Consider the following 25347-nt stretch of genomic DNA (forward strand, 5'->3'; position numbering starts at 1 on the left):
TGAAACAGTGTGGAGTAAATGTGGGATTGAACAAAGGTTTCCTTCATTCTAATTCATATTCAAATATTGACTTTTATGGTGTCAAGGTTCCTCCCCCACTCTGAACTCTAGGGTACAGATGTGGGGACCTGCATGAAAACCTCCTAAGCTTACTTTTACCAGCTTAGGTTAAAACTTCCCCAAGGTACAAATTAATTTTATCCTTTGTTCTTGGAATAACCACTGCCACCACCAAACTCTAACTGGGTTTACTGGGAAACGCAGTTTGGACACGTCTTTCCCCCCAAAATCTTCCCAACCCTTGCACCCCACTTCCTGGGAAAGGTTTGGTAAAAATCCTCACCAATTTGCATAGGTGACCACAGACCCAAACCCTTGGATCTGAGAACAATGAAAAAGCATTCAGTTTTCTTACAAGAAGACTTTTAATAGAAATAGAAGTAGATAGAAGTAAAGGAATCACCCCTGTAAAATCAGGATGATAGATACCTTACAGGGTAATTAGATTCAAAACATAGAGAATCCCTCTAGGCAAAACCTTAAGTTACAAAAAAGACACACAGGAATAGTCATTCTATTCAGCACAATTCTTTTCTCAGCCATTTAAGGAAATCATAATCTAACACATACGTAGCTAGATTACTTACTAAAGTTCTGAGACTCCATTCCTGGTCTATCCCCAGCAAAAGCAGCATACCGACAGACACAGACGCTTTGTTTCTCTCCCTCCTCCCAGCTTTTGAAAGTATCTTGTCTCCTCATTGGTCATTTTGGTCAGGTGCCAGCGAGGTTACCTTTAGCTTCTTAACCCTTTACAGGTGAGAGGATTTTTCCTCTGGCCAGGAGGGATTTTAAAGGGGTTTACCCTTCCCTTTATATTTATGACATATGGCTTTGATCAAATCATTTAAGTTTTCTCTATCTCAAGTACAAGGGATAATAGCTTTATTGGAGAGTTATTTGGATGACTAGTTAATGTGGAGTGGATATCTCTTTGGAGATGAGAGCTTGGGGAGAAAACATAAGGGCAGAACGAAAGTGGATTCAGGAAAGGAAAAACAGTAATACTAGAGCAAGCTAAGAGTTGGACCATCTAGTATGGGATGAATATGAAAGAATAAGGGAATGGGGATGTTGATCTAAAAGAGAATAGAAGCAATAGGCAATGGAATATTGACATAGAGGCAGAATGAGTGACATGGAAGAGAGAATTTTAAATAAAAAACAACAAAACCCACCATAAAATTGTTTGTGCTTTCCTGGTAGATGTCCAATATCTCCTTTCTGAAAGAAAGGGGTGGAATGTCTATCTTGAGCACACTACTATTTTTATTTCAGTTTATGTACATTAACACACGTATTTAAATATCCCAAGGTGGTGGTATAGCAAGAGATGGCTACCTTCATATGATCCAAAGATAATCAGACCTTCATGTAGATCCAGAGATAATCAGACCTCTTTAAAGCCGATGTGTGCCAAGTAATCTTTCAGGCTCAACAGAAGGATTGAATAAGACCCCTTTTTGTAGTAAGAACAGCTGTATGCTATGGAGCTACCACTCAAGGCACTAGGCAACATAGCAGGTCAGAGCTAAGCTATATGGAGTGAGTCGTTTTCTCAGTTAGACACGGTCTAGAAGATTTAATTGCACTGCATATGTTTTGGAGTCAGAAAAGCATGTAGAAGGAGTTGAGCATGATGCTGAGAGGAATTGGAGAGAGAGAGCTTTGTGGGTGCAGAACTTGCTGGAGCGGTAGACTTGGATTACTGAGCAAGAAAGCTGCCTGCTAGGTTTTTTTCCTACTTCACTGAAGGAGACCGAACTTTGTATATATTTTTTGTAAATGAGCAAGTTTGCAGTAAGAATATATCTGTCTCATATCACTGATGTATTCTTATAATAGAAATAATCCTAAATATTAGCCAGCTTTGTGGGTCGAAAAGGCAACACTGTACTAGATTGTTAAATTAGTTGTCACGTTAAAATTGTTAATATTACTAGCTACACAAGATTATGGTTAAACTGCAGAAAGACTTGATAAATCGCCGAAAATAAGCCTGCACACATCTCTCCAGAAAACAGGAATTCTGTAGCCCTCAGACTATGAGCTTACTTGGAGAATTACTCTTTGAAATGTTTTCAGCATTTTGGCAATTATCTATAAAGCTATAGGGTTCCAATTCTACACTAAACACCCGCTGGCAGCAAAAAGTCGGTCTTCCCTTCTTTCCTGTTACGAGTCAGTTGATGATGCATTTGGATGTACCTCAAATAATTACTTCAGATTTTTTATTAAAATCCTGAGGCGGTCCTGGACAGGCATTGGTGGTTTTGTGTGGGGAAAGTTTTTATAGACCAATCCTACATATCAAGACCACTGGACCTAGTAGAAATGCTGCTGGGATACAGATTTTTAGTGTTCCCAGCGTGCTAAAGCCCAGGCTGAAAAAGGTTACAAACAAAGCCTTGTGTTCTCTGTAGCAAGCTGTGATGAGCTTTTTAGGTTCTGTGACATGGTCTTGCAGAAGACAGAAAATTTTCATTTAATTGCAGGAAAAATAGTAAAAATGTAACTGAATAATCATCCCCCTATTTGTTATAGCTTTCAGCTGAACAGTCCTTTAAGATTAATGGAGTGGGTTCATGTCTTTTACAGCTATTTTTTCAGGCTGTCTACAAACTCAAGAAGACAGCACTGCATTAACTTAAATTTGGTTCAGGTTTTCTTCAGCAATGGTTAGAAACATTTTTTTTTCTTTTTAAATGGAAACATGATTTCTGGAACACAGCTTTGTGATGAGGTAGTTCTGTGGCAAATTGTGTGGCCCTGGAACTTCAGAATGCATGGGTCTCTGATTAGAACACTTGCTGTCAACTGTTGATAAATAACTTTTAAAACAAATCTGCCAAGAAATAGAATACTTGACTAGTTAATATACTGACCAATCTAGATAAAAAAGCTAAAATGAAGGCCCAGAGAAATTAATCGCTACTTAACCTAACATTTCTAACTTGTAGATATTCTTCCAACTCGGTACAATTGAGTTGTCTTTGATATACACTGGAGGCAGCTGAAAATGTATCTATGGGGGTATGAGTTTGGCTGTGCCTCAAACGGTCTCAGACCATATTCCCTGCCTCCAACCAGCTAAACAAAGCAGTGTCTCTGCTCTCTTACTTGCACTCGTCCTGGTTCTTAAAGCCATTCTAAAGCTGTAGTAATGAATCCAGTTCTCTTCTCCTAGCCTTCCTTTCCTTGGTTCTCTGGAGACCAATTTAAAACAACAAAGATCTTTCCCAGAATAAGACATCTATTATGTTCCCCGTTTTTCGTGCTTTCCTATCCCATGGCAGAGCTGGTCAAATAGAGCAGGCAAATGGCCAGAGGATTCTCTCCATGTGATAAAGATCCTCTGAGGAGCCACAAAAGGGGAGCTGTGCCACATCTGCTCCTAGCCTGTGAACCCTGGCTCTGCCAGGTGAAAGGTTTAGAGCCTATACAATTTTGGGGGCTCCTACATTTCCCCATATTGGTTGTTCCAGCAGGACTTCTGCAAGGATAGATTGGTTCTTCTCAACAGACAGCCAGGACCATGTTTCTAAATTAGGGATTCATCAGAGGTGAATGTTCCCCTTCTCTGAGCAGTACTGGCTTCATCACGTCACAAGGGTTCCTTGTCAAATCTTGGAGAGTAATAGTCTCTTGACAAAAAGACCAGAATCCCTGATGACTCCCATTCCTCCCAGAGGATGGTTTGGACTCCCTCAGGGATGTGCTCCTTGCATGTAATTTTTAGAAAACTCATCGGACAAGGAGCATAGGCATTTAAGGCCCCTCTACACAGGCTAAAACTCAAAAATAGCACTATCTAGGAAGAGGGACTGAATCTCAGCTGGGAGACAGACTCTTCCCTTTAACTCACATAAGGCTGGAAATCGAAGAAGGAGAAGTTATTTCAGATCTTCATCCTCTACAATTAGCTTCAATTCTTTCCCGAAAAAGTTTTCAGATTACAATAACCCTAAACTTGACAAGTATCATAGAATATCAGGGTTGGAAGGGACCTCAGGAGGTCATCTAGTCCAACTCCCTGCTCAAAGCAGGACCAATTCCCAACTAAATCATCCCAGCCAGGGCTTTGTCAAGCCTGACCTTAAAAATTCCTAAGGAAGGAGATTCCACCACTTCCCTAGGTAACGCATTCCAGTGTTTCACCACCCTCCCAGTGAAAAAGTTTTCCCTAATATCCAACCTAACCTCCCCCACTGCAACTTGAGACCATTACTCCTTTTTCTGTCATCTGCTACCACTGAGAAGATTCTAGATCCATCCTCTTTGGAACCCCCTTTCAGGTAGTTGAAAGCAGCTATCAAATCCCTCCTCATTCTTCTCTTCCATAGACTAAACAATCCCAGTTCCCTCAGCCTCTCCTCATAAGTCATGTGTTCCAGTCCCCTAATCATTTTTGTTGCCCTCCGCTGGACTCTTTCCAATTTTTCCACATCCTTCTGGTAGTGTGGGGCCCAGAACTGGACACAGTACTCCAGATGAGGCCTCGCCAGTGTCAAATAGAGGGGAACAATCACGTCCCTTGATTTGCTGGCAATGCCCCTACTTATACATCCCAAAATGCCATTGGCCTTCTTGGCAGCAAGGGCACACTGTTGACTCCTATCCAGCTTCTCGTCCACTGTAACCCGTAGGTCCTTTTCTGCCGAACTGCTGCCGAGCCATTTGGTCCCTAGTCTGTAGTGGTGCATGGGATTCTTCCATCCGAAGTGCAGGACTCTGCGCTTGTCCTTGTTGAACCTCATCAGATGGCTTTTGGCCCAATCCTCTAATTTGTGTAGGGCCCTCTGTATCCTATCCCTACCCTCCAGCGTATCTACCTCTTCTCCCAGTTTAGTGTCATCTGCAAACTTGCTGAGGGTCCACACCATCCTCCAGATCATTAATGAAGTTATTGAACAAAACCGGCCCGAGGACCGACCCTTGGGGCACTCCACTTGATACCGGCTGCCAGCTAGACATGGAGCCATTGATCACTACCCGTTGAGCCCGATAATCTAGACAACTTTCTATCCACCTTGTAGTGCATCCATCCAGCCCATACTTCTTTAACTTGCTGGCAAGAATACTGTGGGAGACCGTGTCAAAAGCTTTGCTAAAGTCAAGGAACAACACGTCCACCGCTTTTCCCTCATCCACAGAGCCAGTTATCTCGTCATAGAAGGCGATTAGATTAGTCAGGCATGATTTTCCCTTGGTGAATCCATGCTGACTGTTCCTGATCACTTTCCTCTCCTCTAAGTGCTTCAGAATTGATTCCTTGAGGACCTGCTCCATGATTTTTCCAGGGACTGAGTTGAGGCTGACTGGCCTGAAGTTCTACGGATCCTCCTCCTTCCCTTTTTTAAAGATTGGCACTACATTAGCCTTTTTCCAGTCGTCCGGGACTTCTCCCGATCGCCATGAGTTTTCAAAGATAATGGCCAATGGTTATGCAATCACATCCGCCAACTCCTTTAGCACTCTCGGATGCAGCGCATCCGGCCCCATGGACTTGTGCTCATCCAGCTTTTCTAAATAGTCCCGAGCCACTTCTTTCTCCACAGAGGGCTGGTCATCTCCTCCCCATGCTGTGCTGCCCAGTGCCGTAGTCTGAGAGCTGACCTTGTTTGTGAAGACAGAGGCAAAAAAAGCATTGAGTACATTAGCTTTTTCCACATCCTCTGTCACTAGGTTGCCTCCCTCATTCAGTAAGGGGCCCACACTTTCCTTGGCTTTCTTCTTGTTGCCAACATACCTGAAGAAACCCTTCTTGTTACTCTTAACATCTGTTGCTAGCTGCAACTCCAGGTGTGATTTGGCCTTCCTAATTTCACTCGTGCATGTTTGAACAGTATTTTTATACTCTTTCCTGGTCATTTGTCCAATCTTCCACTTCTTGTAAGCTTCTTTTTTGTGTTTAAGATCAGCAAGGATTTCGCTGTTAAGCCAAGCTGGTCGCCTGCCATATTTACTATTCTTTCTACACATCGGGATGGTTTGTCCCTGTAACCTCAATAAAGATTCTTTAAAAAGAAGAGAGGTGGTTCTTTGAGTGATTGCTCATATCAATTCCAGTTAGGGGTGTGTGTACTGCATGCATACTGGAAGGTTTTTCGCCAACAGTACCCGTTGGGTTGGTCTGGGCGCCCCCTGGGGTCACACCTTCATGGTGCTGAATATAAGGCCCTGCCAACCTGCCACCACTTCAGTTCCTTCTTACAGCCTGTGATGGTTAGCAGAAATGCTCGTAGCTCTTGCTTTGCAAGTGCAACTTCTCCAGTAGTTCGAACTTTTGTCCTGTGAATAGGTAGGTTTATAGCAGTATAGTTTAGAATAGTGCTAGATAAGTTTCAGTTGGGGGTAACCCCCCCCCCCTTACCCCTTTTTCCCTGGTACCAGGGAATGCCTCGATCCGCAGTGTGTGGCAAGTCTATGCCAAGAAGTGACCCCCCCCACTTCCTGCTTTAAGTGTATGTGGGAAAGCCACCAGAAAGAATGCTGCAAGATCTGCAGAGGATTTCGTCTGAGAGGGATCAGTGCCTCAAGATCCTGCTAATGGAGGCTGCTCTACATCCTCACTTGGACCCTAGCTCAGTAGAGCTGACACCGAGCACCTCAGCATCTGTGCACAGTGTGCCAGCACTGACAAGGCATGAGTCGGTGCCGAGGAAGGACTCTGCCAGAGACCTTTGGCACCGGCAGAGTTCCACACAGGGCAGTGGGCAGCACCATTCTCAATCCCCTGTGCCCCACAGGAAGAGGACACCCAAAAGGGGCCGCTCCCTCAAGCCCAGACTGGTGCAGGAGCCCACCACCATGAGAGCTGTGTTGGGCCACGGGCGTTCGGCTCCACTGACTAAGGTCACATTGACTCCTGCCCCAGCACAGGAACAGTCGAGTCCAGGCTCCCAGCACTCCCCTCTCTGGGAGGACCACGATCTCCAGCTGCCTTCCACGCCGGAGGCAGTCGAGGCCGCCAACAACCTCATTGCCTCTTCAGCACCACCTTCCCCTCCTAGATGAGACAGGACACTGAACTTGGTTTCAGCGGCACCCATGAGATCCTCTGTGCTGTCCAGAAGCAAACCTGCAATGGTACTGCACCAGTTGCCATCTCCTTGGTACCAGTCACCTGTACAATCCACCAGTGGATCAGTAGGGGAGTGGCACTAGTCTCAAAGTTCCAGGCACCACTCCCTGGCACTGCAGGGCATCGCTCCTCTGTGATCCTTGTATAGTGAGTGCTTAGAGTTGGAAGCAGACTCCCACAGGTCCAGGAGGAGCAGTTGATCCAGGTCTGACAGATGCGAGCAACAGGAGTCTCATCCAGTGCCGCGGCCTGTCAGTGGCAGGCCCCTAATAAGTGGCCATTCTGGACCGCCTGGACATTCCACCAGGGCTGGAGCCAGAGGTCCTACTCTAGGTCAGTGCCGGCGGCCTTAGCTTCATAGGTGCCTCTGGCACCTATCCAGGGGCAGGACCTAGCGTTGGCTGCACCAACACCTCCGGCACCCACTGCACCACTACCAACATCAACCACGCCGGAATACTAGGTGCTGCATGATCCCCTTGGTGCCATGGGCAGGGAACAGGACCTGGAGGAGAGTGGGGTGTGCCAACAGCTGCTGAGGAGGGTGGCGCAGAACCTGGGGATCCAGGTGGAGGTCGTCATTGAGATATCAGACCCCATGGTGGACTTTCTTGCCCCTTCTGGTCCCTCCCAAATTGCCTTGCCATTTATCAAAACAATTCAAGGTACCACCAAGTCGATGTGGCAAACCCCTGCTTCTTTACCACCATTAGCAAAGAGGAACAAACAGAAATACTTCCTTCCCTCTAAGGGGTTCGAGCACCTTATCACATGTCTCCCGCTAGACACCTTAGTCGTATCAGTGGCTAATTAACGGGAGCTCCAAGGCTATCAGAGACCCTTCCTGAAAAACCGGGAGGCCGAAAAGCTGGACTTCTTTGGAAGAAAATCTATTCACCGGGGAGACTCCAACTCCGAATTTCTATTCACCAGGCTGTTCTCAGTAGGTAACAGCTACAAGTCCTGTGGAACAATGGCAAAATTTATGGAGCTGTTGCCGCAAGACTCCAGGGCAGAGCTCTCCTCCTTGGTAGAGGAGGGCAAGCTCATTGCCTGGGCTTCGCTGCATGGCCTTTGCTCGATGTGGTGGATTCGTCCACTCACGCTATGGCCTCTGGGGTACCTATGAGAAGGAACTCCTGGCTGCAGGTCTCAGGTGTACCATTTGAGGTCCAACAAACCATCCAGGACCTCCATTTTGGGAGCTCGACCCTCTTTTTCAGAAAAAACGGACTTGCAGCTTCACAGCCTCAAGGATTCGAGGGCCACCTTCAAATCCGTTGGCCTGCACGCTCCTGCTACCTAATGGAGGCATTTCAAGCCGTAGCCCCCACCTTGTTTTTACCACCCTCAGAACAGGCAGGACTTTTCTTGGAGGCAGAATAGAAAGAACAGGAAAAGACCTCACTCTTCCTCAGCCCAGGGCTGTGGGCAGGTGAAACAATCCTCTGGTCAGAAGAACTTTTGAAGGTGCGACTGGGGGCGACGCACCAGTCCGAACTGCAGATCCATCCCACCTCTCCTTTTTGTGCCGATTGTCCCGTTTCTGCCATACCTGGGCCTGCATTACATCAGATCGCTGGGTACTTCGCACGGTAGAAAGGGGGTACGCCCTCCAGTTCTCCCTGCCTTCCAACCCCTTCCCTGTCCCTCTTCATGGACCCTTCTCACGAGCAACTCCTTGTGCAGGAGGTGCACTTGCTCCTAACTGGAGGCAGCGGAAAAGGTTCCTCAGGAGCTGAAGGGGAAGGGTTTCTTTTCACGGTATTTCCTAATACCAAAAGCCAAAGGCGGTCTAAGGCCCATCCTAGACCTGTGAAATCTCAACAAGTTCATGAAGAAACTGAAGTTCTGCATGGTCTCTTTGGCCTCTGTTATCCCTTTCTTGGATCTGGGGGACTGGTATGCCACCCTCGATTTGAAGGATGCTTACACAGAAAGTACCTCAGGTTCATGGTGAATCACACTCAACAGTTCATTGTTCTACTGTTCGGCCTGTCAGTGGCTCCTTGAGTGTTTACCAAGTGCATTGCAGTCATGGCTGTGTTCCTACGCAAGTGCCAGGGGCAGGTGTTCCCATACCTCTACAACTGGCTAATCAAGGGCTGCTACAGGGTGCAAGTGGAGACACAAGTGAGCATCATGCGGTCTACTTTCGATGACCGGGGCCTTCTACTGAAGGTACAGAAGTCAATTCTGTCCCCCGTTCAGCGGATGGTTTATAGGGGCGGTATTGGACTCTAAACAGGGGAGAGCGTATCTCCCAGAGTCGCACTTCCGGTCCCTGTGCAACATACGAAGTCTCAGGTAGTTCCTCATTAGAAATTACTTGTTTTTCCAAGGCCACAGAATCTTGAGAGACAAGGATTTGTTGTGACTTATTTGCTGTCCATCTTCAACCTCCTCAAAATATTTAACAACTTAAGTCATGACTGAAGAAAGTGTCTTTAACCATTGTTTATGAAATCCAGGAGGCTGTTGGTAAGAGCCATGGTAGCAAATTCAGTGGCTAGTTTTAAATCAAATCCTGGGGAGAGCATAATTAAAACAAATCCGTGTCTGAGAAGGCTGTAGGCAAATCTTATTAATGGGGAAGTTTCATAGGTAGTAGTTGAAAATATGGACAAGACAAAATATTTGCTCGCTACTCCTGACAAGCTTAAAAATTAAAAGCCCTCATACAGGAGCAAAAGATTAATACTCTCAGCAATAGGTGCGTGAGAGATGAGATGTAAGCATGGAACTCCAGAGGGAAACAGATCATGAAATGAGCCCAATTTTGTCAGTAAGTGTATACAGTCAAACAGCAATCAAGCTTGCCCCCACCCGGAAATAGATCTAGCCTACAATTCATAGACTGTACCAAACTCAGCAAGTAGGTACAGGAGAGTGTAGTGGGATTATTCTGGAATTTCAGGCTCCTCCACGTCTGATCTTAATTTCCCTTCCAAACTTTAGGTATTCAGAGAAGCATCAAACTATTGTGAAATAAGTTACACGCCACCTGGAATGAGGGAAATACAGACTGCCCTTCAATGTGAAAGATACTCAGGACTGTATCGCTAGCATTACCAAAAATCTCAGTTAGGAATTGGCCCCATATACTGGCCACTGAAAAAGCACCAGAAAGACACAATCCCTGATTTGAAGGGCTTAAAATCTCAAGACTCCATATTTTTCATAAAATAAAGATCTGAGGAATGCAAGCGGTCATACACTAAATAGGTCAAAGGCAACAAAATGTAAGGAGACTGTAGCTTCCAGAACTATTACAATCTTTCCAGGAGACTTCCTGATATTAGATCTGGTAGAAACTTCTCCATATACCTGCCATATTTTACTACCAGAACTTACTTCAGTTTGTCTTTGGAAGTAGCTGCTAGCAATACAAAATGCTGCTCTTCAGCCTGTCTGCTTCCCTCTTTTCCCTCAGTGTTCATGAAGGTATTGGTAATAGGCTGAAGAGTATAGGGAATTCTAAATGCTCATTCCTATCTTACATTCTGTCAAGCATCACTAGAAATGTTAGATGAGGTGACTTGAAAGACACTTTCTGTGCTTTAAGCACAGGGGATTATGGTGAATTTTTAAAAAGTTCCAGAGCAAATCGTACTTTACAGATAAAACAGAGGGAGGGTCAATCTTCCTGAAACAACAGAAATTTGTTAAGATCTGGACAGTAATTTCCATGATGTCTGTCCTCCATCCAGTCCTGGCTGTAGTTCCGAGGTAACTTCTGTAAGATTACTCCATGGACGGGGGGCCTCCTAGATATTTCTTGAAGGCTCAGAACTGCGCTGTAAAAGATGCTGAAGAAAGAGAGGGCAATTTCCACTGTCTAGTCACCTGGTTGGTTGAAGCATGAAGCCAACCTTCTAGTAGATCTTCCCTTCACAGACTGGTTTCCAAAAAACACTGACCATAAATGCTTAGCTTTCTGGGTTGGAAATGTACTTGGTGCACCATAAGTTACAGGGAATGTGATCAGGGTCAGAGATTTCAGCATACTGCTGTCTGAGATGAGCAGTCAGACCGGCTTTTCTGGTCTTTCAGGATCACCCGAGAGGATTATGATTCTGGTCCAACTGGGAAAACAAATTGGAAGGAGGCACAAGAAGCTCAAGTCTAAACAGAGCAATGCATTCTCTCCTAGCTTCTATCTGGGTAATCCATATTAAAGTGCCACTGAAAATGAGAGCAGCCTAGTTGAGCTTTCAGACACCTTGGAATGGTCCCTGAACCAGGAGTGTTTTCTGGCTGATATCACAGGAACTAAGCCACTCTATCTGCAACCAATCAAAATGCTCACCTTTCCCCCACTGCTTATGTTTCCATATTGCTTGCTATGTTCCAATCCTATATGAGTGGACAGAAGTCTGGATTCGTGAAGTAAAACTTACCTGACGTCATTTTGTGGAGTTACTTCTTCCCAATCGACTCCACCCAAAATGTTCTCTGGGTTCCTCTACAGTGGCCTCTTCATTGTCTGTGTATGTCATTAGCGTAGTTGAATAAGAAATTTCTATTTAAGAAGTTTATATTTAGTTCGCTAACGTAGGGTTTCTGCACAGTGTTGGAACTATTATTTAGTGCAGGATTGTTGGCCGTTTTGGGAATTTCCCACGTATGTGTCTAGGCTGCCTCTGATATATGTACTGAAAGAGAGGCATAACACATCATATCAGACTGGAGGGGATTACTCCTAAAAAAGTAAATTTGTTTTTGTATCTTTAGACATCAGGTCAAGACAACTACATTTCTGTTGAACCTGAGGATCTCTTCCTTATGCCTGGAGAAGAGCAAGAAGTGGCAGTCCTATTTTCTCCAAAGGATTTAAAAACCAGTAGTGAAAGGTAAGGTATAATCTGCTTGATGATCAGTTATTTAAAAAAGAGGTTCTCAATCTGGGGGTTGTGAACAGATGTTAAAGGGTCCCACATAATTTCATATAATTCAGAGTAAGGGATTTTTATCAGGATTTCCCAGCCTCCCAAGTATCTTGTATTTATTGCAATTTTTCTTCTTGTCATTTAGCTTCTTAGGTGTTCAAGGATTGATTCTAAGCATTTTAAATGTGTCGTCTAGACTGGGAGCAGAGGGTGGGGGAGAAATAGTGTGATCCTCTTTTCTCCTGGTTTTATTTCCTGAATGCAAAGATCTTTGCTCTCGAGTTAGTTCTCCAGTTCCTTTGGAAAGTTTGATTCCTGGTAATTTTTTTACAAGTGTCCACTGTATATACCCGCTGCTGGGCACGTCAACTGGTGCAGTGTGGATGGTGCAATCTTCTGGTGGCAGCGCTTGTTGGAGCGTTCATGCACCCCTTCCACTCTTTCCTGTCAGCGGTGTAGCATGTTTTGAGGGCAAGGCCAAAGAAGGGGGCATGGCACCAGTTGCCTCCTCGGTGACTTGCAGCCACCACAACAAAAGGAAATGTTCCCCTCCAAATTACAAGGATTGATAGCTAAAACTAGTGCCTTCTATTTTTGTAGATTAGTTTTCAGATGTTAGTTTAGCTAAGATAGTTAGATATTTACCTGGCATAATATTGTGGCAGAACTGAACTTGAAAAAGCCTGGATTTAAAAGGTGTACATCATGCTCAGCGGTCTTCCCAACATCCTATAATCATGTCCAGTGCCTGAAATCTTAGGAGAAAAACATTCTCCTTCACATTATGCTATTTACAGCATATTTACTTCTCGGGCCCATAAAGAGAGACAGAAAAGACTTCCATGTGCTTTTGTTATAAGAGGCTTTGTCAGCCAAACCTCTGGGGCCATATATAGCTATAGAATGCGAGGGTAAGGCTAGGACATTTGTAGGGACAAAATCAGGAAAGCCAAGGCAAAGCATGAGTTACAGTTGGCAAAGAAATGCTAGAGACAACAGGAAGGGGTTCTTCAAATATGTCAGACAAAAAAGAAAGATCAGGGACATTGTGGGTCCACTGCTCAATGGAGATGAGCTGGTAACGGAAGATGATAGTAAGGTAGAGCGGCTCAATGAATGTCTACTTTGCTTCAGTCTTCTTTTAAAAAAAAAAAAAAAAAAAAAGTGACCAGATGACTAGCAAAATTACCATAGACAGTAAAGGAGAAGAGATGCAGATTGGGATAAGTAAAGAACACATCAGAGATCTTCTGACCAATCTAAATTAATTCAGATCAGTGGGCCAGATGCTATTCACCTGAGGGTACTGAAGGAATTAGCTGAGGAAATCTCAGAGCCACTGGTAATAATTTGTACAAACTCATGCAGGACAGGAGAGATCCCGGAAGATGAGAAGGGCTAACTTTAAAAAGGGGAAAAAGGAGGAGCTGGGGAACTATAGGTCAGCCTAACTTTGATACCTGGGAAGCTACTAGAGCAGAGGCGGGCAAACTACGGCTTGCGGGACTGTTCTGCCTGGCCCCTAAGCTCCTGGCCTGGGAGGAACATGTCCTCTTAGAGGGGTGCGCCCCACTTTTTTGGCAAAACTGGGCCTTGATCATCAGTTGGCAAGAGCAATCCAGACAAATGCCCAGTTTTGCCAAAAAACTCAGGATGACCAGGACAGGGCATAAAAAGGGGACTGTCCTGGCCAAATGGGACATATGATAACCGTACTCAGCAGGTAAACAATAGGTATTCTACAATCTATGAGTGCTTTGAGCTTCCCCCTTGAGTGTCCAGCCCCTGTTACACTGGACACTTGCAGAATTCACAGATAAGGTGTTCCCAAAAGAACATAATTTTTAGTATGTATACATGACTCTTTACGTATTATCCATACATACATTTCACAATGGTTGATATTCACTTGGACATAAGCTTTCATTAGAGATCCTACATGACATCTTTTGACAAACTGTTATGTAGGGTCCAAACCCAAGAGATCCCTCTAAACCCTCTTTGCGCCTGTGCAGTGTGCTAGTTGGCACCAACAGGTCCCTGGATCACGATGGCTTATTACGTATCACCTAAGAAATCTGTGGCAGAGGAAGGTATACAATCTACTTCTTCAGTGGAGAATTCAGCTGTCTTAACCATAAAACCATCTTTTCTCTTTCTGCACTTCGCTGCCCTGTTCACTACACACCTTCCAATTTGAGCAACAAATGAGGCAGGTGTCCTACCGACAACAGCCTACTTCACAACACAGCCCTCATTTCATCCCTGGACTACTGTTCATCTTGTTCATAGAATGAAGCAGAGGTCCAGGAGGGAAGCGGGGGGGGGGGGGGGGAAAGTATGTGGTCATGGAATTAGACTGTATAATAATGCATATGCACAAGAGAGCTGAATTAAGGTAGTGTAGACAACCATAATTTTAACACTTCCAAAGTGCTTGACTTTGCAATCTTACAGTTCTTTGAATGTAGGGTTTTGTGTGTAATTTCCATGGTGTTTAAAAAAGCAAACATAATAACTACATTTCATCATGTGATATATTGAGACCCACATGGTTCATCAGCAGGGTTGGATTTAGATCCGTGCTATAGACTCCTGCCACTTGAGCTAATGGAATTAATTATAGGAATAGTAAATTGTGATTTTCTGTGGACCAACACTAGAGGGAGATGGGACACTGTGCCAGTGTGTTTCCCAGATGCTATTTGCTGACAGCAGAGGAATGGTGAGACTGGGGAATCTTGAGTTTCATTCCAGGCTTTGGATGGGAGTGTGCTCTAGTAGTCACAGACACCTTCTGTGTCGTCCCCTCCGTCCCCGTCCCCCCCCCAAAGAGCTTGACCCTTCTGCCCATGTCCTTCACTGTGCCCCTGATCCAGTCCTTTCTGTTCCCTATCTCTGGCTCTTCCTCCCAGCCTCAACTGAGGCTTCCCATCCAGTAATTCATAGTCTCACTCCTCTGGACTCCTCACTAGTCTCCCCATCCCCCAGCTCCTTGTTCCCAGTATTGGTTAGGATGTCGGGGGAGAACTGGCATTGCCTGCTGTTTATGTAATCTGTCTTCCCCCCACCAATTGGTTTCCAATCCCAGTCTATTTGCCCAACTAGTCCAAGGCTTCCCCCAGCTCCTTGTCCTGTATCTTCCCCCCCCCCATGGCTCCCACTCCTTGTTTCCTTGACCAGCTAGTTCCAGTTCCTTCACCCCAACCAGTTTTAAATGCTTCTCTCTTCGGTCCCAGATCCTTGTCCCAGTCTACTACCTCTGCTGTGCTCAGCCCAACGTCCAGGTCTTGTCATTTTTATATTCAAATAAGGCAGTTTTCTCCTCCATGCTGCCTGGGCCAAAGTGCGTGGACGGTTAGTGAGAGCACAGGAGAGAAAGTGTCTCAGTTCTAGTGCCTTGGCCCACAGCAGTAATTGCTGGGAAAGTCCTGCTCAGCCCTGGGCTTTCCAAACATGGACAGAATCTTAGGGAAATCTAACTGTGGAGCTCCAGCAGGTCTTTACTGGGTATGTGCAAGTTAGTTTGTTTTTGTTTTTTGAAGGCTTGTAACTTGGCCAAATTTGAGTGGATTTTCACGTGGATGATACAAAGCGTATCCCTAACATGCTGTACACCCCCTGGATAAATTTGAAGTCTGATTCAAAGCATGGGGTACTAGTGTCTCTCAAAGAAAAGGTTGCCAAAAATTTTAGATGCACAAAACAGTATTTTCCCCAACATTGTTTTTGGAAATGGCACATTTGTTTGAAATTTTCCATGATGAGGGTGTCTCAAACAATTTAAAGTTTGGTGATTGAAAATAGGGTCTTAAATTGGGAGTTGTTACCCAACACTTTTTGGATGGAGCAACTTGCCTTGCCTAAAATAAATACTGTGGGTAATGTTATATACAACTAATTTACGTGACCGTTTGCATGATGAAATCCCATGCTTATCAGCTGACTTCCAGGATTTTCTACTTGTAGTATCTTGAAAATCCTTGTGTTGCCATCTGGACCTCAGTATGAAGTGGTGATAAAAGGTGAGGTGAATATTTTGGGAAACAGACCACTGGCAACGACTTCCTGCTACTCAGACGTTCCACCCATTCTCTCCAATAAGCAGTTCATGGCATGGGGAGGGGTTACACTCGGAAGAACAGTGTAAGTACCAGCAGTTCAGTTCTTCACATTTAATGTCCCATTAATATTGAAATGCACTTCTTTGCAGATTAAATTTTTTTGCTATGCTTTCATTTAGAGACTGAAAATGCAATGTTAGACTGGTTTTATTAAATGTCTTCCTAAGTTCATGTACCTAATGTTGAGCATACATTACATATATAAACCTTTTACTTTTTGTGCAGGAAATCTTTGGAGACTCGAACTGTAATCTTAACTTTCTGATGGCAGTGACTGGAAAAATATATTCTTTTCTCTAAAACTAGTTCAGGAAACTAGTTCAAACAGTTCTATAGTATTAGGAACACATCCAAAGTATCTTGTTGGAAAATTGTGAATGTATACATTGTTTTGATATCAAGCAGCCACCAGTAGTAATAGTTTGCTATAAATATGGATCATTTTAAAAGCCCTGTTTTTTAGATTTTAAGACCAGAAGGAACTACTGTGAATGTCTAGTATGATCTGTATGACACAAGCCATAGGAACTAACCTGAATCAATTCCAATCTTGACGTTAAAATTTCTATTGATGGTGAATCCATCACAACCTTTAGGAAGTTGTTCCAATGGCTAATTACTCTTATGATTAAAAACTTGTGCCTTATTTCTAATTTGAATTTGTGTAGCTTCAAATTCCAGCCATTAGATCTTATTATACCTATGTCTTCTAGTTTTGAAGAGCCCTCCGTTTCCAAATTTCTTTTCCCCACTTAGATACTTATAGACTGTGATCAAATCACACCATGACATTCTGTTTAGGCTTGCTGGGTGAGATCTACTCCAATTCAGGATTAAATGTTTCTTTTAGCTTTTATTATGCTTGTTTTATCACCTATTAATTATACATGTATGCAATAACAGATTCAGCAGGAAAAGTAAATGATCAAGTTACTTTCCTGAGGGACAGGGCAACTCTTTTCACATCTCTGATCTCTGCAGTGTTCCGTTATTCTTCCCCTATATCTTCTCCACTCTTATTGTCAATCCTCTACCTTTTATCCTCTGTTCTGTACCTTTATGCAGCTACCTCATCTGTGTTCTAATGAAAACATTTTCATGCATAAATTCCAATAACTAACCTAACCTACAACATTTTTGCTTATTCTACTAAATTTTACTTTGTTCTCTCTGGTTCCCAAAAATTTGTCCTTGCTATCACCCCCATTGGCTCCATCCAGTTCTTATCTTACAATAGTTGTTTTTACTGGTCTGTTTTTGTCGCCTGGGATTTTTACTTGTTAGCTTTTCTTGTTGGGAAAGTGTGCGCACATGATTTATTGCAAAGCTAATAGCTCTCTCTTGACTCTCTGCTTTACCTTGCTATCTGCATAGCCAAGATTTTACAAATAAGGCACACAAACCACTTTTCTGATTTAAAAACACTCTTAGCAAAATCTGAAATGCTATGTCAGTAGAAACATTCAAAAAGCAAAAAAATTTTCTTATTTACAAATTCGTTTCTCTAACATTGAATATATATTTGACTAACATGATTCATTACACAGTTCTCTAACGAGCTAATAAGATTGATATTCTTGAGTCTGTTACTATAAGACTTGTCTTCCGATCCTTTAATCAGTCTCATGGCTCTTCTCTGAGCTCTCCCTCTAGTTTTTTGATAGCCTTGAATTTTGGACCCCAGAACTGGACACCCATTGCTGAATACAAAGGTAAACTAACTTTCCTACTAGATATTGCCCTGTTAATACATCCCTGGATCACATTAGTCCTATAGCTACGGTGTCACACTGGGAACTCATGGTCAGCTGATTATCCACCATAATGCCCAACTTCTCTTCAGTGCCACCACTTACTAGGATATTCTCCCAACGTGTAAATATGGCCTATGTTCTTAGATGCATGACTACATTTGGCTATATTGAAGCGCATATTGCTTGCATGTACCCTGCTTATCAAGCAGTCCAAAGCACTCTATATCAGTGACTTGTCCTTTTCATTATTTACTGCTCCCCTAGTCTGTATCAGCTCCAAAGTTTATCCATGACTTTTATTTTCTTCCTGGTTAAATGATAAAAATGTTAAGTAGATGTAGGACCAAGAGCCAGTCCCTCCAGGACCACACTAGAAACACCCACTTGATTTCAATTTCCAATTACGTTTTGAGACTATCAGGCAATTGTTAATCCATGTTATGTGTGCCAGATTGATTTTGTATCGTTGTTTTCTTAATCAAAGTGTTGGTACAGTATCAAGTCAGAGAATTTAGAGGTTGAAGTATATTACATAACCATACTTGTAATCTCATTTTTAAAAAAGGCAAGTTAATTTGTTAAGGTCTATTTTCTATAACAACATGCCGGATTGGCATAATGTTAGCCTCTTTTAGCTCTCTATTAATATAGAGTTATGCATCAGCTGACACTTTTGCATGGGATCAATGTCAGGCGTATAATTTCCTGTATCATCCCGTTTTCTTTTTTTTTTAATATTGGTACAACATTAGCTTTCTTCCAGTATTCCCAGACTGATTGAAAATTGACATTAATGGTCCAGCTAGCTCTTTTAAAACTCTCTGAAAGTTATCCACGCCTGATGATTGTAAAACTGTCTGTCTTCAATAGCTGATGTTCAATATCATCCCAAATTATCGTTTAAATGGAAAGTATTTCATCACTATATGATATGAAAACATCATCTGCCTTTTTTCCAAATATACAACAAAAACTTACCAAACTCTTATGCCTTCTTTGAATTATTGACCATTCTGTAGTTTCCATCTAGACCGACATGGTTAGGATTCCTTTTGTTCCTAATAAACTTAAATTGCTGTTGGCCAAAGATTTCTCAGTGTCGTCTTTGGCTTCCCTTATCATTTTTCTATATTTCCTAGCTTCTAGTTTATATTCATTGCTATCAACTTCCTATTTTTTCTATTTGTTAATATATTGCTTTTTTAACTTTTATAGCTGCTTTCACTACCCTTCAAAATCAGACTGATTTTTTGAAACCAGGGTAGCCCTCTTTCTCTATTGTGGGATCGTAGCTTTATGAGCATCTAGTAAAATGTTCTTAAATAGTTTCCAATTATCATTTTAAAGTGATCCATATCTATTGCAAAATATTAACGCTGATGGCTTTTTTCCTAGAAAAAATATTTTATTTTGCTTTTTTGTTTTAATTTCCAGTTAGGGTAACTTTTAAATATATTAGTTGGTGAATATGTATAGTTCTTTTTAGAAAAGTCTGTTTTCAGGTTCTTCATTGCTGATGTTTATACACACACACACTCTCTAAACTACTGTATTACCCTGATGTGAATCAAGTAAAAAACTTTATTTATAATGTCTTAAAAAAATGAGCTTTATGAAAGGAGTCATGTGGTCGGCTATGAAATATTGCAGTTGTGCAGGTATCTAGTGCTGATTCACAGGCTAGAAATATAGTTCACCATTTAAAGTTTTATAATTGCCTCTTTCAAGTATTAGACACTAACATGGTGATTCTTATATAAAATGTTTGTTTAGATGAAAGGTAAAACTAGTAGAGAGCTCTTTTGAAGGTTATTACAGCATTTACATGTTAGCATATGTTTTAAGCTCTCATAACTTAAAAAGCAACCCTTCTCGTATTCCTTCTTGAAATTTGTCTTTTTGGCAATATGTAGTCTAGGATTTAAAAGTGTGATGTTAATATATATTGGGATGGAGATAGCCTTGTAATATAGATCTTGTATTCTACTCAAGGCAGGTTCTTGGACGGACTCCTTGTTTTCAATCACTCAACTTCATTTTCTGGGAAATATCACAAATCCTGTGAAATAATATCACAAATGCAATGGACATGTTAAGAACATAAGAATGGCCATACTTGGTCAGACCAATTGCTCATTTAGGCCAGTATCCTGTATTCCAGCAGTGGCCAGTGCCAAGTTCTTGTGGAGGAATGAACAGAACAGGGCAGTTATTGAATGATCTATCCTCTATCATCCAGGTCCTGCTTCTGGGAGTCACAGGTTTTGAGGATGGACCATTCCTCCAATGTTAACTGCTAATTGTCTAATCTGAGGCCTTGAACCAGGTCAATTTAAATTGGTTGTTTAACTGATGCATAAAATGTGTGTTTTAAATTTACATAAGCCTGGTTTAAGGTGAAAGTGTCCGTTCAGCCTCTTGCACCCCATTTCACTTCAATCTGTTTAAATAACACCTTTTGTTAAAGAGGTAAAGACACCAGCCCCCAATTATGCCCTTTGGAGAGGAAGCAGTAATGTAACAACTTTCTCCAAAAGAATGTAGCAGGGTGTAAATAAAAAGTGTAACAAAGAGGAATGCTATTTATATCTAATTGGCATGCAGATGGCAGTCACCTCTGCAGCAGGTAGAACTTCAGTCCCTCTTGCTTGGTTTGAGGGATGAGGGTCAGAACCACTATTATCCCTTTAACACGAATAAACATGTATTTAAATAAATCCTGTGTCACTGAAACTATCCTAAATATTTTTCAGTCAACAGAAACTAACTCTAAGAAATAACTCTCCATCTGCAACTCAGCATTTACGACTTTTGATAAGAGGTCAAGATCAGAACTGCTTTCAGGTTAGCGTAATGCAAACTTCTTTAACACTTTTAATCGACTTTGTAAGAAAAGTCTTTATTTTAGTAAAACTCCAAAACTCTGTTTGTCTAATATTTAAGCTTGATATGGCATTTTATCTAAAAATGTTTGCTCACACAGGTAGCCTCATTAGAGAATCTGAATTTACATTAAGGGATCATATTTCAAGAGTCATATGTGAATCAGTTTCAGTACAAACAGTAATATTTTGAGTTCATTCTAAAACAGCAGGCTGATCCATCTCCATTTTAGAGGATGGTTAAGTCCTTTCAATTCTCTTTAGTGCCGGTCTCTCTGAAATAGTCAGTTTGACATACTGTAAGACAGATGTTAGAGGCTGCAATCTCAAGTGTCTGCCTTCCACTGTCAATTTCAGGTTTAGTTAGCTTGAAACTCAGTTTAACTTCATAAACTTTTTTGAATTAATAGTGAAATATTGTTGCTGGTTTTTATTGCACTCAATCATTTTATTTTTTTTATAGCTGAGAAATACGTTTGGTACAGAAGAGCGGTTGACTAGTAATCAGGAGCTCAAAATCCGCCCAAGAGACGATACCAATATCTTCTTGATGTTTTCACCCACACATGTAGCTTGCATGTTAGCAAAACTTGAAATCAAACAGTTGGGGATTCAGTCACAACCAGGAGTTAAATTTACTGTAAGAGTCCTGACTTAATTTCTGATATTTCTAGTGAGTGAGCTCCTGGCTTCTCCCTTCCTGGGGAGGTAGAGGGTGGCAGGCAGCAGCAGTGGGTGTGTGGGAGGCTTGTGTGCGGGAGTGCTGCGGGGAGGCCGAGGAGGTGAGTGGGCTCCTGTCACCCCTTCCTCACCTCTCAGGGAGTGTAACAGGCCTCACTCACCCTTCTATGTGAACCCCTGAGAGGCGGGGGGTGCGGGCAAGCACTCTTCCCAGGTGTGTGGGGAGACAGTGTGGAGCTAGCAGGAGCTGGTGTGGAGAAGGGAGAGTGTGTGGGGGGAGGCTGCATGGGGGTGGGGGAGGCTGAATGCTGAAAGGAAGGGTACATGGCCAAAGGGAGTGTGGGTGGGGGGCGTTGGGGTGACTTGCCTCTTGCCTCCTTGAAGTCCAGGTGAAGTGATTTTTTTTATGATTTTAGCGGCTGGAGCCTGGGCTCTAGGACCCTGCAGGACCTGGGACCCTCCTATCCTGCAGGGTCCTGAAGCTCTGGCTCTAGCCCAAGCCCAGAGGTCTACACAGCAATGAAACATCTCCTCAAGCCCGAGTTAACTGGCCAGCCACAGGTTTTTCTTTGATGTGTAGACATCAAAAGGCCTGAGAGCTCACAATATACAACTGAAAAGACGATGCGTGTTGTCCCCACTTATCTACATGGTAGGGTAACGTGCACCATAGGGGTGTAATTTCTGAAGCATGCTAATGTGTTGTGTAGGTATTGTTCTGTTTAGACCCTACCAGTGCTCCTTAAAAGTTCCTTAATGGGCTTTAACATAGTTTTCTGCTATATTAAAATGCACCAAGAAACACTCAGTTTTAGCAGGGTTTACACAGACTGCTGGATATGCTTTACACAGGTTTATATTGTACCAACATGTTAGTGCACTTCAGAAATCACATCCGCATACTGCACATTACCCCACCATGTAGGCAAGCCCTCAGATGTTCTTGCAACTGTTAGAAGGGTGTTAACAGAATTTTAAACAGTCTGAGGTAAAATACAATAAAATTAATTTAAACTTAATGTCACTTTGAAAAGGTCTGTTTTCAGTGTATCACATTTAAAGCTTTTTCATGGGTCTGTCCCTTAACTATTTGGATTCTTTGCACACCTTTGTCTCTAACAAAACAGTTTTATGAAAGCTACTTTCTTAAAATGTTAGCTGAATTACTATTTTTATTTTCAGATACCTTTGTCTGGATATGGGGGAACAAGCAATGTAATTTTAGAAAACGTTAAAAAACTGTCTGAGAGTTACATGGTAACACTGAATGAATTATTGCCTGATAAATTTAGAGAAGTTTCTTTCCTCATAAGAAATATGGGCTCTCGAGCTGCCTATGTTAAAGCACTATGCTTTAGGGACCTTCAGTCAAAAGCTGTCATGGATCCTAAAGCGATGATAGTTTCTCCAGAGAAATTTGTACTTAAGGAAGGAACACAAGAGGTAAGTGTAAAAGCACAATTCAACACAAGTTGTATTCATGTAAATGAAGCTGACATATTCAACTAATGTATATGATCTGTAAAATGTGTGTAAATTCTCCAATTGAACTGTATTCAAGTTTATGAAATCCAGAAGACTAAACTAACTTGGTGTTACAGTACATTTTATTGACCCTCACTTTATTTTACCAAACTTAATACTAATTTCAAGGAAAAAAACTTTGAAAATTCAAGTATTTAAAGACTTTCTTTCAATCAGGTGGTTACAGTAACATGTAATTGTGTGGAAAGGGAAGAAATGTTACATAAAACAAGCACATCGTTATTATCTACAATATGCTTCTTTTGTGGAGATGAAGTTTCCAGGCAACAGTATCGCAGGTAGAGTTGAATTTACTACTCTGAAATAGTCAGCTGTTTTATTACAAGTATGTGAAAAGTCAAATGTAAAGTACCACGTGGTTTCTACAGCTGCTAGAAGGATAACATTAATATCCTTGCTGATAGAACAGAAGAATGAAATGTTCTCTTCGGCAACTTACACTTTCTAAAATTATGAAGCCTCATTAAGTCTTCCACTAGCATACTTTGAATTTGTGTTACTCTAGTATCAGAAAAGAGATTCTACCTTTTTATTCCTAATATGCTTTGCTCTTAATTTTATGTAGCTTTTACTTAAATTTAAAAAAAATTAAGAACTCTTGAGAGGAAGAGTCTAGATGTTACATTTTTTTATATTAGTCTTCAATGAGATCCTCACCTTGGCTTGCTCATGTGTACTCTTATGTGTGGAAAGGGTTAGGGATGTGTGCATATGCAGAAATGAAATCCTCTAGGATATTTAGGCATTCACACTTCAGAGGTTATTCAAGTGTGCGCAATGGATCTGAGGTATAAATATTTAATTGTAATAAGATGAAAAATTAACCAGCCACTCTACTTTTAATAAGCTAAGTTTAAGGAGCACTTTTGCTGTATCTAGCACAAGTGATCTGATCATATATTGAAGTTGCAAAATAAGTATCAAAACACCCAAACCATTTGTCACTCAGAACATTCAGTCCAACTTTTCCAAAAATGGATTCCAAAATTAGTGAGTATAGACTTCTTATGGGGGAGTTGGCTGGGCTTTAGGTTGACTGACTGATATTCACCCACGCCTTGCAAAGTTCTGGAAGACATAGCTCATTGAAATAAATGATCCTTACGTAAATCAACTTTGTTTCAAAAGCTGAGTTTTCCTGTTTGTGCACCAGCTATTGGAGGCCATAGGGCAGTTCTATGGAACACCACTACACAGGTCAGAGATGCTGCTTACATTTACCCCAGGACTCATCAGGTCTGGGACCCTGACCTGGAGGGAGGAAATATACAAAGCAAACAGTTTTTCCAATTTTAATATTTTATTAATGAAACTAAGTAAACATCATCATAAAATAAAATACATATAAACTTTTGATTAAGATTATATCAAACCAATCAAACAGTACCAAATAAACCAGCAGTTCCTTGTAAGTTTCTATGTAATAACTTAGCTTATCAAGACTGCCCCCAAAGTAACAGGGCATGATCAGTCTCACTGTTGATACAGTTATAGAGCATCAAATCGCTTCCAGGTTGAAGCTAATGTTGAGACTACAGCTCTGATGCCAGTTAATGTAGCCTTCCCAAATTATATAGATGGTTAGGTAACGATTAATATACTCTCTTCCCCAAACATAGAGGGTTACATGCAACATTCCAATACAATTTAAAATGACACAGCAGGTTATATTTGGAAATTCAAATAAATTTAGGTGAAAACATGATTTTTCCTGATTGAACATACACCATCTAACCCATGAAATAGATGCATGTGTGATCTTTTAGACAGCAAGGCAGTTTAACTTAAGAACTATTTGAAAGGCACTCTTCTCAGATGAATTCTGTTGGTTCTAGCCATCCACACGCGCTCACTACCAGCCATCTGCCAGAGTTAAAAACAAGTGCAGGAATGTTGAAGTAGAGGCGTCCCTCTACTGATACTTAGAGAACAAAATAAATTTGAAAAGTTGATACTTAGAAAGGATGGTTTTTTTACACTAGTGGCTACATTCAGCTTCAGGAAACTGGTACATGGTTGAAAAGATCAGTTGGCACTTTCGTTGGCTTAGATGTTGTAATGTGAATGGACTTACCGGCTAGCTGGAGGCTGCTTGCTTGTAGATGTCAAACCTCAAATGTTGCCTGTTGATAGTCTAATCCCTTGGTAGCCAGCCAGCAGGGTGGCGGAAGCACAGGGTCTCTGTTGTGCATGGTGGCATTGCTTAGCCAGAGGCCGGAAGTCAATGACTGCAGCAGTAGCCACTGGAGGCATGTAAGCAAGCTAACAAGTAAAGTAGTCTTCCTTTCATTCAGTTTTTGAAGATGGTGGCCTAACTTGGTTCTCATG

At 42.1% G+C, this 25347-nt stretch overlaps 1 protein-coding gene across 1 annotated transcript in view; it reads left to right on the forward strand.

The window, feature by feature from the left end:
- CEP192 (centrosomal protein 192) overlaps window positions 1–25347 on the forward strand; it is a 192224-nt gene that overhangs the window by 100423 nt on the left and 66454 nt on the right. The window contains exons 29-34 of the mRNA XM_084619054.1: window positions 11879–11997; window positions 16003–16179; window positions 20665–20755; window positions 21257–21433; window positions 22657–22917; window positions 23176–23297. Of these exons, the coding sequence (XP_084475180.1) occupies window positions 11879–11997; window positions 16003–16179; window positions 20665–20755; window positions 21257–21433; window positions 22657–22917; window positions 23176–23297 (947 nt within the window). The remainder of the gene's footprint in view (window positions 1–11878; window positions 11998–16002; window positions 16180–20664; window positions 20756–21256; window positions 21434–22656; window positions 22918–23175; window positions 23298–25347) is intronic.

This window comes from Lepidochelys olivacea, assembly GCF_965140295.1.
Source record: "Lepidochelys olivacea isolate rLepOli2 genome assembly, chromosome: 2".
NCBI lineage: Eukaryota > Metazoa > Chordata > Testudines > Cheloniidae > Lepidochelys > Lepidochelys olivacea.